The sequence below is a fragment of the Herpailurus yagouaroundi genome, unplaced genomic scaffold (assembly GCF_014898765.1).
Source record: "Herpailurus yagouaroundi ecotype Mexico unplaced genomic scaffold, PumYag 165, whole genome shotgun sequence".
In the NCBI taxonomy this organism is placed as follows: domain Eukaryota; kingdom Metazoa; phylum Chordata; class Mammalia; order Carnivora; family Felidae; genus Herpailurus; species Herpailurus yagouaroundi.
Genome location: NW_024412406.1, coordinates 4607547 through 4623221, shown reverse-complemented (window position 1 = coordinate 4623221; position 15675 = coordinate 4607547). Strand labels below are relative to the sequence as shown.

The 15675-nt window shown below is 35.5% G+C and overlaps 1 protein-coding gene and 1 long non-coding RNA gene across 2 annotated transcripts in view; one reads left to right on the top strand and one right to left on the bottom strand.

Annotated features, from left to right (window-relative positions):
- The window catches only part of LOC121038064 (uncharacterized), a 259619-nt gene that overhangs the window by 146946 nt on the left and 96998 nt on the right, over positions 1-15675 (top strand). The gene's annotated exons all lie outside the window — the stretch shown is intronic.
- Positions 8796-13782, bottom strand: LOC121038059 (fatty acid-binding protein, adipocyte). The gene is made up of 4 exons (XM_040487517.1): positions 13631-13782; positions 10925-11097; positions 10039-10140; positions 8796-9584 (listed from the first exon to the last, which is right to left on the bottom strand). The coding sequence occupies exons 1-4, from the start codon at positions 13701-13703 to the stop codon at positions 9534-9536; spliced, it is 399 nt and encodes a 132-aa protein (XP_040343451.1). The 5' UTR covers positions 13704-13782; the 3' UTR covers positions 8796-9533.

The following is a 15675-nucleotide window of genomic DNA, read 5'->3' as shown; positions in this document are numbered from 1 at the left end:
AAATACTTTAGCTGGAGCCACAGTAGATTTATTTTCCAATTTTTTATGTGTCATAAAATTAACTATCTTGACCATTTTAAGTGTACAATTCAGTGGCATTAAGTACATATTATTGCGCTACCTCACCACCATCTACTTCCAGAACTCTTTTATCTTGCAAAACTGAAGCTCCATACCTACTAAACAAGAACCCGATTTTCCCAGTCTCTTAGCCATTGGCAACCACTATTCTACTTTCTGTCTGTACAATTTCAACTACTCTAAATAACTCACATAAGTAGAATCATACAGTATTTGTTTTTATGGTGACTGGTGTATTTCACTTACCATGCACTTCTTAAGTTTCTTCCATGTTGTACCATGTGTCAGAATTTCCTTCCTTTTTAATGCTTAATAATATTCCATTGTATGTAAAAACCTATGTATGTTGCTTATCTATATGCCAACGGACCTTAAGTTGCTTCTCCATTTTAATTATTGTGAATAATGCTGCTATGAATATGGGTGCACAAATATCTCTTTAAGACCCTGTTTTCAGTTTGTGGTGGTGGGGAGGTGGTGGTGGAGGTGGAGTATATATTTAGGAGCAGAATTGCTGTATCCCATGATAATTACATTTTTAATTTTTTGAGGACCTGTCATCCTGTTTTCTACAGCAGCTGTATCATTTACATACCTATCCATGGTGCACAAGCATTCCAATTTCTAGACATTTTCACCAACATGTTATTTGGTTTGTTTTTTTGATAGTAGCCATCTTAATGGATGTGATGTGGAATCTCATTGTAATTTTGATTTACATATCACTAATGATTGGTAGTGTTAAACATCTTTTCATGTAGTGGACATTTGTATATCTTCTTTGGAAAAATGTCTTTTCAAGTCCTTTGCCCATGTTTGAATCAGGTTGTTTATTTTATTTGTTATTGAGTTTTAAGAGATCTCTATATATTGTGGATATTAATTCCTTATGAGAAATATGATTTGCTAATATTTTCTCACATTCTGTAAGTTGTCTTTTTACTCTATTGATAGTATATATCAACACAAAAGATACACACAGATTTTTTTAAAACATTTATTTTTGAGAGAGAGGGAGACAGTGTGAGTGGGGGGGGGCAGAGAGAGAAGGAGACAGAATCTGAAGCAGGCTCCATCCAGGCTTCGAGCTGTCAGCACAGAGCCTGATGTGGGACTCCAACCCCTGAACCATGAGATCGTGACCTGAGCCACCCAGGTGCCCCCACACAGATTTTTAATTTTCATGAAGTCCAATTTTTCTATTCTTTTGTTTCCTGTGCCATTGTTTTCATGTTTCAGAAATCATGGTCAAATCCAATGTCATGGAACATTTTCCCTATGTTTTTTTCTAAGAATTGTATACTTCTGGGGAGCTTGGGTGGCTCAGTCGGTTAAGTGTCCGATTCGGCTCAGGTCATGATCTCCCAGTTTGTGAGTTTGGGCCCCGGTCAGGCTCGGTGCTGACAGCTCAGAGCCTGAAGCCTGCTTTGGATTCTGTGTCTCCCTCTCTCTCTGCCCCTCTCTCACTTGTGCTCTGCCTCTCTCTCTCTCTCTCTCTCTCTCTCTCTCTCAAAAATAAATTTAAAAATGTAAAAAAAAATTTTTTTTAAAAAGACATATTTAGGTCACGGATTCATTTGAGTTCATTTTTGCAGATGGTGTTAGGTAAGGGTCCAACTTTATCCTTTTGCCCGTTATACCCAATTTTTCCAGCACCATTTTCTGAAGATGGTCCTTTACCCATTGAATGACCTTAGTACATTAATTGAAAATTATTTGACCATTTATGTGAGGGTTTATTTCTGGACTCTATTCTGTTCCATTTGTTTATATGTCTGTCTCTACTAGCAAGTTTTGATTATAATAGCTTTGTAGTGAATTTTGAAATCAGGAAGCATGAGTAATCCAATTTTATTCTTCTTTTTCAGAATTGTTTTGGCTTTTTGTGGTCCCTTTAGATTCCATATGAATTTCAGAATGGGTTTCTATTTCTCCAAAAAATGTCATTGGGATTTTGATTGGGAGTCCATCAAATCTGTAGATAACTCTGGGTAGTATGACATCCTAACTATATTAAGTCTTCCAATCTGTGAATATGGGATATCTTTCCATTTATTTATGTCTACTAAAAATTTCTTTTATAGATGTTTGCAATTTCAATTGTATGAAACTTTTACCAAAAGCTGATTCGTTTAATTAAGTTAATTAATTACGTTAATTTATAAGTAATTTATTCTTTCTGCTGCTATTGTAAATGGAAATGTTTTCTTAATTTACTTCTCGGTTGTTCATCGTTAGTATATAGAAACACAACTGCTTTTTGTGAATTGATGATATATCCTGCCGCTTTGCTGAATTCATTTATTCTAATAGGTTTTTTTTTTTTTTCAGGTGAGTGGAATCTTTAGGGTTTTCTTCATATAAGATTATACCATCTGTGACCAGAAATAATTTTTCTTCTTCCTTTTTTAGTTTGGATGGCTTTTTTTTTTTTTTCTTGACTACTCTGATTAGTACTTCCGGTAACATATTCAATACAAATGGCAGAAGCTGACATCTCTGTCTTGTTCCTGATTATACAGGAAAACTTTCAGGTTTCACTATTAAGTGTTATGTCCTCTATGGAGTTTTCACACAGGGTTTTTGTTACACTGAAGTAGTTTCCTACTATTCCTAGTTTGTGGAATGTTTTTACATGAAGGAGTTTTGAATTTTCTCAAATTCTTTCTCTGTATTAATTGAGATGACCATATGTTTTTTTCCCCATTCATTGTGATAATATGGTAGATTATATTGACCAGTTTTTGCATGTTGACTCATCCTTGCATTCCCCAATAAATTCCAATTGGTCATGGTGTATAATCCTTCTAATATGCTGTGAATTCTGCTTGCTAGCATTTTGTTGAGGATTTTACATCACGATTCATATGGGATATTGCTCTGTAATTTTTTTCAACTATCTTTGTCTGAGTTTGATATTAATGATATCATATGCATAAAATGAATTAGTCTTCTTTTTTCTTTAATTTTTTTGGAAGAGTTTGAGAAGGATTGGCATTAATTCTTCTTCAATTTGGTAGAGTTCACCAGTGAAAGCATTAAGCCCAGGACTTTTTTTTTTTTTAATCAGATATTTGGTTCCTGGTTACTCCTTACTAGTTACAGGTCTGTTCAGATTTGCTATTTCTTCATGCTTTAGTCTTAGCAGGAATTTGTTCATTTCATCTAGGTTACCCTATTTGTTGGTGCACAGCTGCTCAGACTATTCTCTTGTAATCCTTTCTATTTCTGTAGAGTCAGTAGTAATGTCCTAGTTTCATTACTGATTTTAGTAATTTGAGTTTTCTCTCTTTTTTTTCTTAGTGAGTCTACCTAAAGCTTGTCAATTTTGTTAATCTTTTGAAGAACCAACTTTTCATTTTGTTGATTTTCTTTTTCATTTTTCTATTTTTCTATTTCATTCATCTCTGCTCTGATCTTTATTATTTCCTTCTGCTAGCTTTGGGTTCAGTTTTTTCTTGTTTTTCAAGTTTCTTGAGTTGTAAAGTTAGATTGTGGATTTGAGAACTTCTCTTTTCTTCTTCTTTTAATATAAACATTTTTAACTATAAATTTCCCACTTAACACTACTTTCACTGTGTCCCGTAAGTTTTGGTATGTTGTGTTTCAGCTTTCATTCATCACTAAGTGTTTTCTAATTTCTCTTATTATTTCTTTTTTGATCCATTGGTTGTTGTTTAATTTCCAAAAATTTGTGAATTTTCCAGTTTTCCTTCTGTTATTGATTTCTTACTTCATCCCATTATGTTTGAATAAGGTATTTTGCATATATCTTTTTAAATTTACTGAGACTTAATTTTATCCTTTCTATCCTGAAGAAAGTTCATGTACACGTGAAAAAAATATGTATTCTGTGGTTTTTGAGTGTTCTATACATGTCTGTTACATCCAGTTGATTTATTGTGTTTTCTAAGTCTACTGTTTCCTTACGTATGTTCTGTCTGGTTGTTCCATCCTTTATTGAGAGTGAAATTTTGAATTATCCAACTATTATTGTAGAACTGTCTATTTCTCTCTTTAATTCTGTCACGTTTTTTTATTGAGATATAAAAATTCTGTCATTTTTTGCCTTATGTACTTTGTCTTTTACTAGGTGTATAAATGTTTATAATTATATGTTCTTGCTGTATTGAAACTTTCATTTAAATATGTAATAAGTCTATTTTGTCTTTTGTTGGTATAGCCACCTCTGCTCTCTTGGTTACTATTTGTATGGAATATCTTCTGCTATCCTTTGATTTTCAACCTATTTGTATATTTGGATCTAAAGTTAGTCTCTTGTAGATTAGCATATAGTTAGACTTTTTTTTATTCTTTCTCTTTATTCAATTTGTCTTTCGACTAGAGTGTTTAATCAATTTACATTTAAAATTACTAGTGATAAGGAGGGATTTACTTCTGTCATTTTGCTACTTGTTTTTCATGTGCTTTGTAGCTTTTTTTGTCCCACATTTCCTGGTTTACTATTTTCTTTTTTGTTTAGCTGATTTTTTGTAATGAAACATTAAAATTCCTTTCTCATTTCCTTATATATATTTTCTATAGCTGCTTTCTTTTTGGTTACCATGGGGATTACATTCAAGACCCTAATGTTATAACTAATTCTAATGTGAATTTATGCAAGCTTAACTTCAAAAACATCCAAAAATCTGCTTGGTATTTGCCAAGTTGTTCTACTGTAAAACTAATTAATAAGCAATTAATTACAATTATCTTCCAAGGCCTAACTCAAATACATCTTCTTTGTTGAAAATTTGACTACTCCAGGACATGTTGGTCCTGCTTGCCATTGGCTCCCTTCAGTCCATAGCCTATACCACATAATTTAGTATATAATGAATTTCTTCCCCTATATTGTGTCTTTATTCATTCTGTTAAAATTTATTGAGGGATTACCATGTTTCAGGCTCTGTGCTAGATTCTAGGTATCCATGTAAGTGACCTGCTCTAGAGGCAGTGACAACCTAGTGACCGGGAAAGAGAAATGAGAGTGTGGTAATATCTTGTTATAGTAGGAACACATACATTTTTCTGTGGTCATGGGGAGGAAAGTTTTAATCCTTTCTAGATTTGAGGGGTAAGGGTAAAGGAAAGAGAAGGAACTATTAGGACAGTTTTCCCAGGTAATGTGATGGTATTCATGCTATTTCTCTACTACATTAAAGACATGTATATGAGATTGTCATTCTTTCTGTTCCATACACCACATTTAGCACAAAGAAGACAGCATACTTATTCATTCAAGAATCATTTATTAAGCTCTGACTCTCCTCTTCACTGTACCAGGGTCTGGGAACCTAGCTACAAGTTTGACATCATCCTTGCCTTTGAGATGCTCTCAATAAGTGATTTTTTTGCGTCTGTTGCCTAACATTTTCTGTTTGTTTGACTACATGTAAATCCTTTTAATGTATTCTGCATTGGGATAGGGCTGGTGTGTGAATTAATGGATGGATCCATAATTGGATGTAAGGTCAATATTGTGTTTTTCACTAACTAGAGAGATGTTCACCGATAAGCTATGCAAGGGCTGTGCCTTACTCCTTCACCCAGCCATTTCCTGTACTCATACAGCCTGGCTAGGAGTGCTATAAACACACTGCTTAAAAGCTGAACCCTAAAGATAAAAAAAAAACATCACCACCTGACAACCATCTTGGAGGCTTACATGTTCCAACTCAAGGACTTTACAATCTATTTTTCTTCTTAGCAGCAATGCACCTGTAAGAATTTTTTCTTAATTTTTTTTTCAACGTTTTTTATTTATTTTTGGGACAGAGAGAGACAGAGCATGAACGGGGGAGGGGCAGAGAGAGAGAGGGAGACACAGAATCGGAAACAGGCTCCAGGCTCCGAGCCATCAGCCCAGAGCCTGACGCGGGGCTCGAACTCACGGACCGCGAGATCGTGACCTGGCTGAAGTGGGACGCTTAACCGACTGCGCCACCCAGGCGCCCCTGTAAGAATTTTTTCAAGTCCCTCAGAAAACCTCAAGTAAGTCTCATATACAAGTGATAATCCCTTTCTCTCCTTCTGCAAATAAGAGAACAAGTTTGTGAAAAACCATATTTTATATGATATTAAATTCAAGTAATTTACTTGAAAAATAAAATAATTCATAAATTTTTGTACTTTGTTATTGGTAGTAACATACTTTGGCATACCACACAGTGGTCAAGTCACAATAATAACTTGGGTGAAAATCACTATTCTAAACAAGAGGCTAGGTCACCTGCTCAAAATTGATACATAACTTTCAAAAAATTTTTAAAATTTAAGTCAGTAAAAATTTAAAAGTAAAATTTAAAGTAAAAATTTAAGCCAATAATGCTATGGGATTTGGAAGAAGTATTTATAAGCCAGAAATTGTAATTCAATGATAGCAGTGACAGGAATTAAAGGAAAGAAAGGATATGCTGGCCTATTGTCATCCGATTCTCACAGTTTCTAAAGACTGAGTGAATGGCTTTTTGAGCTATTCATATCTTCTTCAAGATATAGATGGACTCTATACCCATGCATCTGTTTTTCTGAGAAGTATCTGCTTGGCCCTATCTCTCTTCCTTTAAGAGTAGAACCTTCTTCTTTTATTTATTTTTTATTTTTTTTAAATGTTTATTTATTTTTGAGAGAGCGAGACAGAGTGTGAGCGGGGGAGGGTCAGAGAGAGGGAGACAGAATCAGAAACAGGCTCCAGGCTCCAACCTGTCAGCACAGAGACCAATGCAGGGCTTGAACTCATGGACCACGAGATCATGACCTGAGCTGAAGTCAGACACCCAACCGACTGAGCCACCCAGGCGCCCCTAAGAGTAGAACCTTCTCTATGTTTCTGTATATGTGTTGGTAGAAATAATGTTAGACAATGGAAAATTATGTGACCTTCAAAGAAGTCCCAGGCAAGATAAATTGGAGAACTGATACTCAAAGATATCTTTTGTATCGTGACCTTAGTTTTATGAAAATATAGAAGGAAGAAACCAGCTTATCTAGCAAATATACATTGGACTGGATCTTCTTACTCTATGCTTCCATACCATCTGAAAAATAAGAATTAAACTTGAAAGTACATTTTGAAAATAACTAGATCCACAAATACTCATACATAGAAGTGGTACCTAATGCAACTTTGTAAAGAATTAGCACAGAGGAACCATTAAGGGATGAGGAATGTTCAGGACAAAGGAAGGGAAAGTTCTAGATAGAAAGAAGCAGGATACACACACACACACACACACACACACACACACACACACAACTAGAGGCAAAACAGAGTATGAAAATTGCTTGGGATGATTGAAGCAATAGCAAGAAGTGTAAGACAACAAGAGCAATGATAAAACTAAACAGATGAGAAAAGACAAGCCTAAGACAAAATATACATTCCACGCTATGGAGATTGGACCTTCTCTGGATGCAATGGGAGCCATTTGCAAATGTTTTAATCAGTGAGTGTCCAGGTCAGGTTTCCATTGTGCAAATACCATTTATTAAATCTACAGGGCTTGGAAAACAGAAGAGAGAATTGACAGTAAAAGAGGGAGATTTATTAGGAGAACTCTGAAGCAATTGAAGAAAAAAATGTTTGGAGGTATTGGTAATGGGAATGAGAAAAGCAAACATTAAAGAAATTTTAAGTTAACAGAATTAATATGATTTTCAAAAAGTAACATAGATACTGTGGAGGGAGGAAGAAGACATATTCAAGGATGATTTAAGATTTATGGAAAAAGTAATTAGACAAAACATGCTGATACCCACTGAGCTTTGGAAAATAGGATGAAGAACAAGTTGTAGGTAGTGGGTGGAAGGGGGCAACAATGATAAATTTAGCACAGAACATGTTGACTTGAAGTGCCTGGAACATCCACTTGACTACCTTCAAGTCTTTCTTTTTTTCCAGTTCTCCCTTATTATTGGATTATCTCATCACCATTTGTGAATTAAGTTACCACTAGGATACTGATAGCTTCTAGACCTATATCCCATCCTGGGTTGCTCTCTTGAATTTCAGATACTATGTCTATTCCCTATTTAACTTTGTAGACTTACACTCTAAACCTAAGTTTCCTCTTCTATGAACAGGAATACTAAAATCTTCTTATAGGATTATTTTGAGCATGCGAAGTGCCTGGCACCAAAGTAAGTGCTTAATCAATATTGGTTTCTCAAGAATTGTCCTAATCAGTCTGTACAAGTCTTCTCCTTTTGAGGTCTTCAATCCTCCAGTGAGCCAAAAGAGTCTGACTCTGTTTTTGCAAAGAAAGTAAATTCTTATGATCAGGAACTTACTTTACCTCTTCTGGCCCCTTCATATCTTAGTGTTGTGCATAAAATAAGTACTCAACAAATAATGGAGTTATTCTTAAAGGAAACATCACAAACAGAATTATATCAATTGCAGCACATTAATAGACTTCGGCTGACTATAAAATATAAGTATATAGTATGGAAATTGTAATCTATTTACGTGAAACTCCAATATCTTGAACAGCTGCAAAATTTCCACAACAGGCAGAAGAAACCTCTTCCCTCCCTCCCTCCCTCTTTCTCTCTCTCCCTCCCTCTCTCTCCCCAACACACACACACACACACACACACACACACACACATACACCCCTCTATCTGGGAAACCTCATTATCATTTTTGTCTATTTGGGGGGGGGGAGTGGGAATTCCATGGAGATTTTATCTGAATAAAAAGTTCCAGAACATATTCAATACTTCATTTAATTAAAAAGTTCCACTAGGAAGAAAAAGAAAGATTTGGAAACCACTATAAGAACATTTGCATCATTACTCATTACAAAGTTGTCATGTCTTTTATGGAAAGAACATTATGAGATTATTTGCATTTAATCTTTGAGAGATTCCAGAGATAGCTTGGTTTACCAATAATTTTTCAGATTAAAAATTATATTCCAGAAATAGTGTCTGTAACATGTATTGCTGGTCTTTCTCTCAATGCTCCAGGATAGGTAGGTGTGAAATGGCAGGACTTGGCCCAGCTGTCTGTGGGCCACTTCACTACATTTAAAACTACCTTAGGTCTTTCTGAGGTAGCTACTTGACTGTAGGCATGCTACAGAAGGACTGCATATTCAATAATAGCAAATTTATCATCTACCTAAGAAAATGGAAAATTCATGAATATTTTTTACCTTGGATTATTATGAAAAATCATATTATACCAGCAATAAAGCAAAAATACAATTTTCTCTTTCCTTCATTGGGTTATGAGTAAAAAATTATCCCACACAAAGAATAAATCATTACATCACCTTCTAAATCTAAGAAGTTTTATTTAATGAACATACCCACATTGAATAAAATCAGTTTGGGGGAAAATTAGTTGCTTGCTAATTAGTAGAAAATAACAATATATGTTTGGACAATATATCCAACAGACTGTCATAGAGTTCGATGCAAACTTCAGCTCAATGTCCCTTGGTTTATGCTCTCTCATAAATTCTGGTAGAGGTGACGCCTTTCATGATACATTCCTAGACACACACAAAAAAACTCTTGGTCAATCATGGGACTAAACTACGGGTTTATTTATTTTGCCTGTAATATTGGGAAGGAAACAGTATTTATTTGAAAACATTTGTTCTGGGCTCCTATATATACCTAATAATGTAATAAGTTAGGAAGACAAAAAGACCAAGAAAACACAGGTCATCCCCTCAAGGAACTTTACAATCTATATAGTGTGTGAGCAATACAAGCAGAAATGCATAATACAATATGGTGTGTGCTGAGAGCAGTCAGAGAATGCTTCTTGAGGGACAGCATGCCTCGACTGAGCTTAAAAGCATGAAGGACAATTGCCAGAGTGAAATCATAATGCCAATGGAATCACTTTTCTTCTACATAAGCCAGCATGATTAGGTAGAATGGTGAGTATAAGATGACCAAGCAGCAGAGCCTAGAATTAAGCAACTAGAGGATACTCACCACCACCAGTTTATCATCCACTCGTTTTCTCTTTATGGTGGTTGATTTTCCATCCCACTTCTGCACCTGTACCAGGGCACCCCCATCTAAGGTTATGATGCTCTGTGAGCATAATAAAAAGTGATTACCATTTGTATAAGGTAGAGGAAAATAAAATAAAAAATACATCACCTTTGAATGAAGGAATATTTTGAGGTCACGAGTAATTCTAAATTGTAAGAATATATTAAAACGAAAAAATGAGTGGTAAAAATAACAGCATATAAATGATACATTATGATCAGAATATTATACAAACACATATTTGAAATAATACTGTGAGAAAATATAGGCAATAAATTTATGTTGAGATGATACTCATAGGTAATCTTTTCCTTTCTTCTTCCACTCTTTCATAAACATTCTCTGAAATGTTATTTTTCTTTCACTTCAAACACTCTATATATTGTGTGACAAATAAAATTTATTAATCACTTTTTTGAAGAATAAATACAACTTTATAGAAAGGAGAAGATTCACCAAATACATATCTAAGAGAACATGGCTTAGGTCTAGGAAGTCAGGGATCTTTGACCTGTGATAAAACAGTTTCCCTCCTTTTACACAAGATGACTTCTTCTTGACAGCAGTCTTTTATTTGTTGATTTTTTAAATTTATGTTTGAGAGAGCACAAGAGGCAGGGAGAGAGGGAGACACAGAATCTGAAGCAGGCTCTAGTCTCTGAGCTATCAGCACAGAGCCCAATGCGAGGCTTGAACTCATGAACCGTTGAGATCATGACCTGAGCTGAAGCTGGATGCTTAACTGACTGAGCCACGCAGGCACCCTGGCAACAGTCTTTTAGAAACCAGGCTTTTTATTCTGCTCCAATTCCTTCTTTCTCACCTTGACTTTTCTGTCATCTGCAGTAACTTCATCAAATTCTTCACCCAGTCTGAAGGAAATCTCAGTATTTTTAAAGGTGCTTTCTGATTTAATGGTGATCACATCCCCATTCACACTGATGATCATGTTGGGTTTGGCCATGCCAGCCACTTTCCTAGTGGCAAAGCCCACTCCTACAGTTGGGAAAAGAAAAAAATGTCAAGTTTACAATTTTCTCTCACATCTTTAACTAAGTTAGAGCTGTACTGTGTGTGTGTGTGTGTGTGTGTGTGTGTGTGTGTGTGTGTGTGTGTGTGTATGGGTGTAGGTGGGTGGGTGGGTGTGCATAAAAGGAAAAAAAGAACACCAGTGAATTTCTTAAAAGCCTCATTTAAATAGCTGCTGCAGATAAGTAAAGCAGACTAATATTTAAAGGAACACATGTCATGATTAAGTGTAAGTCTATTTTAATTTCTTCTGGGTTTCGGACTCCACAGGAGACATGCTGTTAATTTTCAAAAAGATCAAATCTTCTAGAATACATACATACATACATATGTGTGTGTACGTGTGTGTACGTGTGTATACACACACACGTACACACACACACGTACACACACACACACACACACGTACACACACACACACACACACACGTATATTCTCTCTTCCTCTGCCCCTCTCCCCCACTAGTGCTTGCTCTCTTCTCTCTTTCCAAAGAAAATAATAATAACCTGCTTGGGTGTACAAAAGTCGCCCAAACATTTCGTAGCATTTGCTGCCAAGTCCTATTTTCTTGGCTTTTCCAAATTACTCTACTATGGAATGAAGATTCTGGTTAATTTATCCAAAAGGCAAAATGTTTCCTACATTTATACCATCTAAGAATGGTGGTATTATTCCCAGTAAATTGTAGGAACTGTTAAAGAGGGTCTAGTCAATTTTGAAAATGTCAAAATTTAAGAAATCACTATTTTATTAAGTTTAGAAATCAATACTTTTACTCTCAATCGCCTCAGGTACAAACCCCTCTTTTAAAAAAGGAACTTCTCTTCTTGTGTCAGGTAAGGGATGAACAATTTGCAACTTCATGTAGACAGTGGGAACTTGCTGTCACTGCATATGTTACACAGAATTTATGACAGCCATAGATGTGTTGAATTTTTTAACACATGTACATAAGCCTAAGCTGCTGCTTTGATGAAAGGCTACTTATACATGTGAAAGGTTAGAAAGAGGGGGTAAGAAGGAGAAAACATTGTCCAAAACAAGTGATGCTGAGGCTCTTATTTAGCGCCCTGTCTGAAAAGTGGCCACAGGTGGAAAGATATTGCTTCATCAAGTCCTGGCCCTGTTACAAAATATACCTTTAAATACATGGAGTGAGTCAGTATAATGAAAGGATGCAACATCAAGTATAATTCCAGAATGGCTGACCTTGGGAAAAATCACATTCTCCACTTGCTTTATTCAGTCCTTCTTTGACTGATGAAAGTAATACCTGCTTGCTAATCATCAGTTAGAGCAATTAATTTCAGGAGTTACCTTATTGTCTTTCATTATCATCAGTACTTTATAATTTTAAAACACAGTGGTATAAGAATTTAAATGTAAGTATTAAAAGTGCAAAATGTTTCTAAAACTCAATAGCAAAATAGCCTCAAATCCTGACATTTCTGTATCAGCACTAATCAGCATTCTGATTAGTTTATTGAATCACAACTAGTTGATATTCTAGAAAGTTAGATCTCACTTATGCTAAAGTCCCTAATTTCCCTCCTGTCTTTAAACAAAGAAAATAGTAGTAGTTACAGACAAGCAAAAACTCTACCATATGATTTAGGAAAAAGATAAAGTCTTAAGATACAGAGATTAAATCTTAACCCCTGTAACAACCCCTCCTCAAATTGCTATACCTGGGTATGACTTTATCATGCACAGGGGTATGAGGAGAGGGGCTCTCAAGGTAGAAGCTGTCTGAGTGACAACCGGCCTCCGTACCCCAATGCTTCACCACCATAATCATCTAGGGAATATTCACACAACACTGGCAATATTAGTAGAATCCACAAGCTTAAAAGCCTCCATTATCAAGGAGGGGTACATTATACATATAACATTGTCCTTTTGACTTACTTGATGATCCTATGGCATCCCATGTAATTCCTAATCAAAGAAATATTTAACCCCTCAAAGGAACATATTGTCTGAAATTAAGATTTTGGTTCTCATAAAAACAAAAACACAATTTAACAAATTGACAGTGAGAAAATAAAATAATTAGTTAACATATGTTTGCTTAAAAATCACATTAAATAGAGAAATACAGTGCTTTCGGTTTCCAATAAAAATTATTGAATGCTAGGAAATAAATATAGTCTTATTTATTTCATATGCAAGAAAGAATGACAGAAAAGCAGGCAAAGAGCCAAGTAACACAAAGATAACCCAGTTCAGCAGTCAAATAAAATCTTGTCATTTCTATAGACTGTAAAAATTCCAGCTAGACCCTTTGTCGTATTGGTTCACCTTTAGGAAGCATGCACTGTGACTTTGGTCTAGAATGTTCCTACAAACAAATGATTCTGGCTTGCTACTTGGATAGCCTCTATGTAGAAAGCAGCATTTCCTATCTAACCCATACTCCCAGGGTGAAAATCATGCATTAACCCCATCTCCCCAGAGAAAAAGTTATAAATCCAGTCATCCTACAACGTATTTTCTTACCCACTTCTTTCATGTAATCATCAAAGTTTTCACTGGAGCTAAGTTTCCAGGTACCCACAAATGCATCACACATTTTATGAGCTTTCTAGGGTTATCTTCAAGATGAGAAAAAAGCTGCAGCTGTCAGGAAGGTGCTATGACCTTCTTGAGTCCAGATAAATTCCTTTTAAAGATGCCCAGATCATGTGATTTCAGGAATAACCAATTGGGGATTGATACCAGATCATTTCCTTTATTACCAGCCTCTGCCTTTTTCCCTCTGAGTCATGTCTTAAATAAAAGTTTCTCAACTCTGGTTCTCCCTGGCAAATGGACATTTGACTTAGAGTACAAATTTTTTTAAGCACTGGCAAAATATTTTCAACAGGCAACTTTCCTGTTTTGACAGCTTAATGTTCACTGCATTGAATTTGCCACTATTATTTCCATACATACTTATCCTGGTGTAGAGCAGGTTAATTATCTTGAGATGAACTTTGACCCCCTGGTCTGGAGTTTCTATTAAAATTACAACTATGTGGTTCTTTTGAATTGAGGAACGTAAGAATGACCTTACGGATTCTTTTTTATTTTTTTAATTAAAAAAAAATTTTAATGTTCTTTATTTTTGAGAGAGACACAAAGTGCGAGTGGGGGAGGGTCAGAAAGAGAGGGAGACACAGAATCTGAAGCGGGCTCCAGGCTCTGAGCTGTCAGCACAGAGCCCGATTCGGGGCTCAAACTCATGAATGGTGAAATCAGACCTGAGCCGAAGTTGGACGCTTAGCCAACTGAACCGCCCAGGTGCCCCTGACCTCACAGATTCTTAAGTAATTGCAAAGGCTCTTTGAGACCCTACTGTCTCGGGAATTACTTGTCAATTAAAATAAAATAAGTAATAGCATCTTAAACTACGTCAGATTTCTCATTTCAAGTGTTTTGCATGAATGAAAAAGAAATTATCCATCAAGAATCTGTTGACTTAATTAGTAATGATTTAACCTCACTCCTTCCATCCCCTAAATGAGAGCATAGTGTTTATTCCCATAGAATTGGGGCCTTAAAAAATAGGCCCCATTCCAAAATATGCTCCCCATACTGAGAAAATTCATCCAGTTCCTGAACGATGTTATTACAAGCTCTAAATTTATCCAGATCTAAATGGCGTTGCTTTGCTTGAAAATGATCAGAAGTGGTGTTGATGTCACACTATCAAAATTTTATTTCCTTCTTTTACATAGTAAGTAATTCATGAGATTTCTTTTCTAAAGTAATTCTGTCTTTCAGTCTCCTTTTACCCAATACCAGAATGGTGAAAGATGTTTGTATGTGCAACAAACACCCATGAACATACCCAGATTTTAGAAAAGAAAAAAAATAAAATATTGCATCAGGATGAATCACTACTCTGTGTGCCCTACAGAGCATATGATTGATTAACAACCCATGTAAGTACCCTGAGGTCTTCCCAGAAATGTCTGAGAGAGAGGATTCTATGAAGGACAGGATTTTCTGTGGTCAAGCAGGTTGCTATGAAGGCCTGATAAAGCCAAGTTACAATAGTAATTTTTAATTGTTGCATGTGTTAATGGCACAGTAATAATGTTCATCCACTCTGGACTATTGCACAGATACAGGGACTGTGGGTGATGTACCATTCCGGGCAGACTTCCTATTATAAATTAATCTGTTTCCCACTGAATAAGTAAATAAAAACGATCAGTCTTAATACAGTGATAACTTGACAATGTTCTAAATTAATAACAGTTGGCTTTTTTGTTTTGTTTTGGCTTTGGTTTGTCTTTTTAAAGACTTTCTTAGGTATACAACAAAATTGAGAGAAAGGTACAGAGATTTCCCATGTACCCACTGCCCCTACACTTTCATAGCCTCTGCTATGATCAACATCACTTACACTTTTACCAACGATAAACCTACATTGACACACCACAATCACCGAAAGTCTATAGTTCACTTTAGGATTCACTTTTGATGTTGTACATTCTGTGTGTTTGAACAAAGTATAATGACATGTATCCATCATTATAATATCATACAGAGTATTT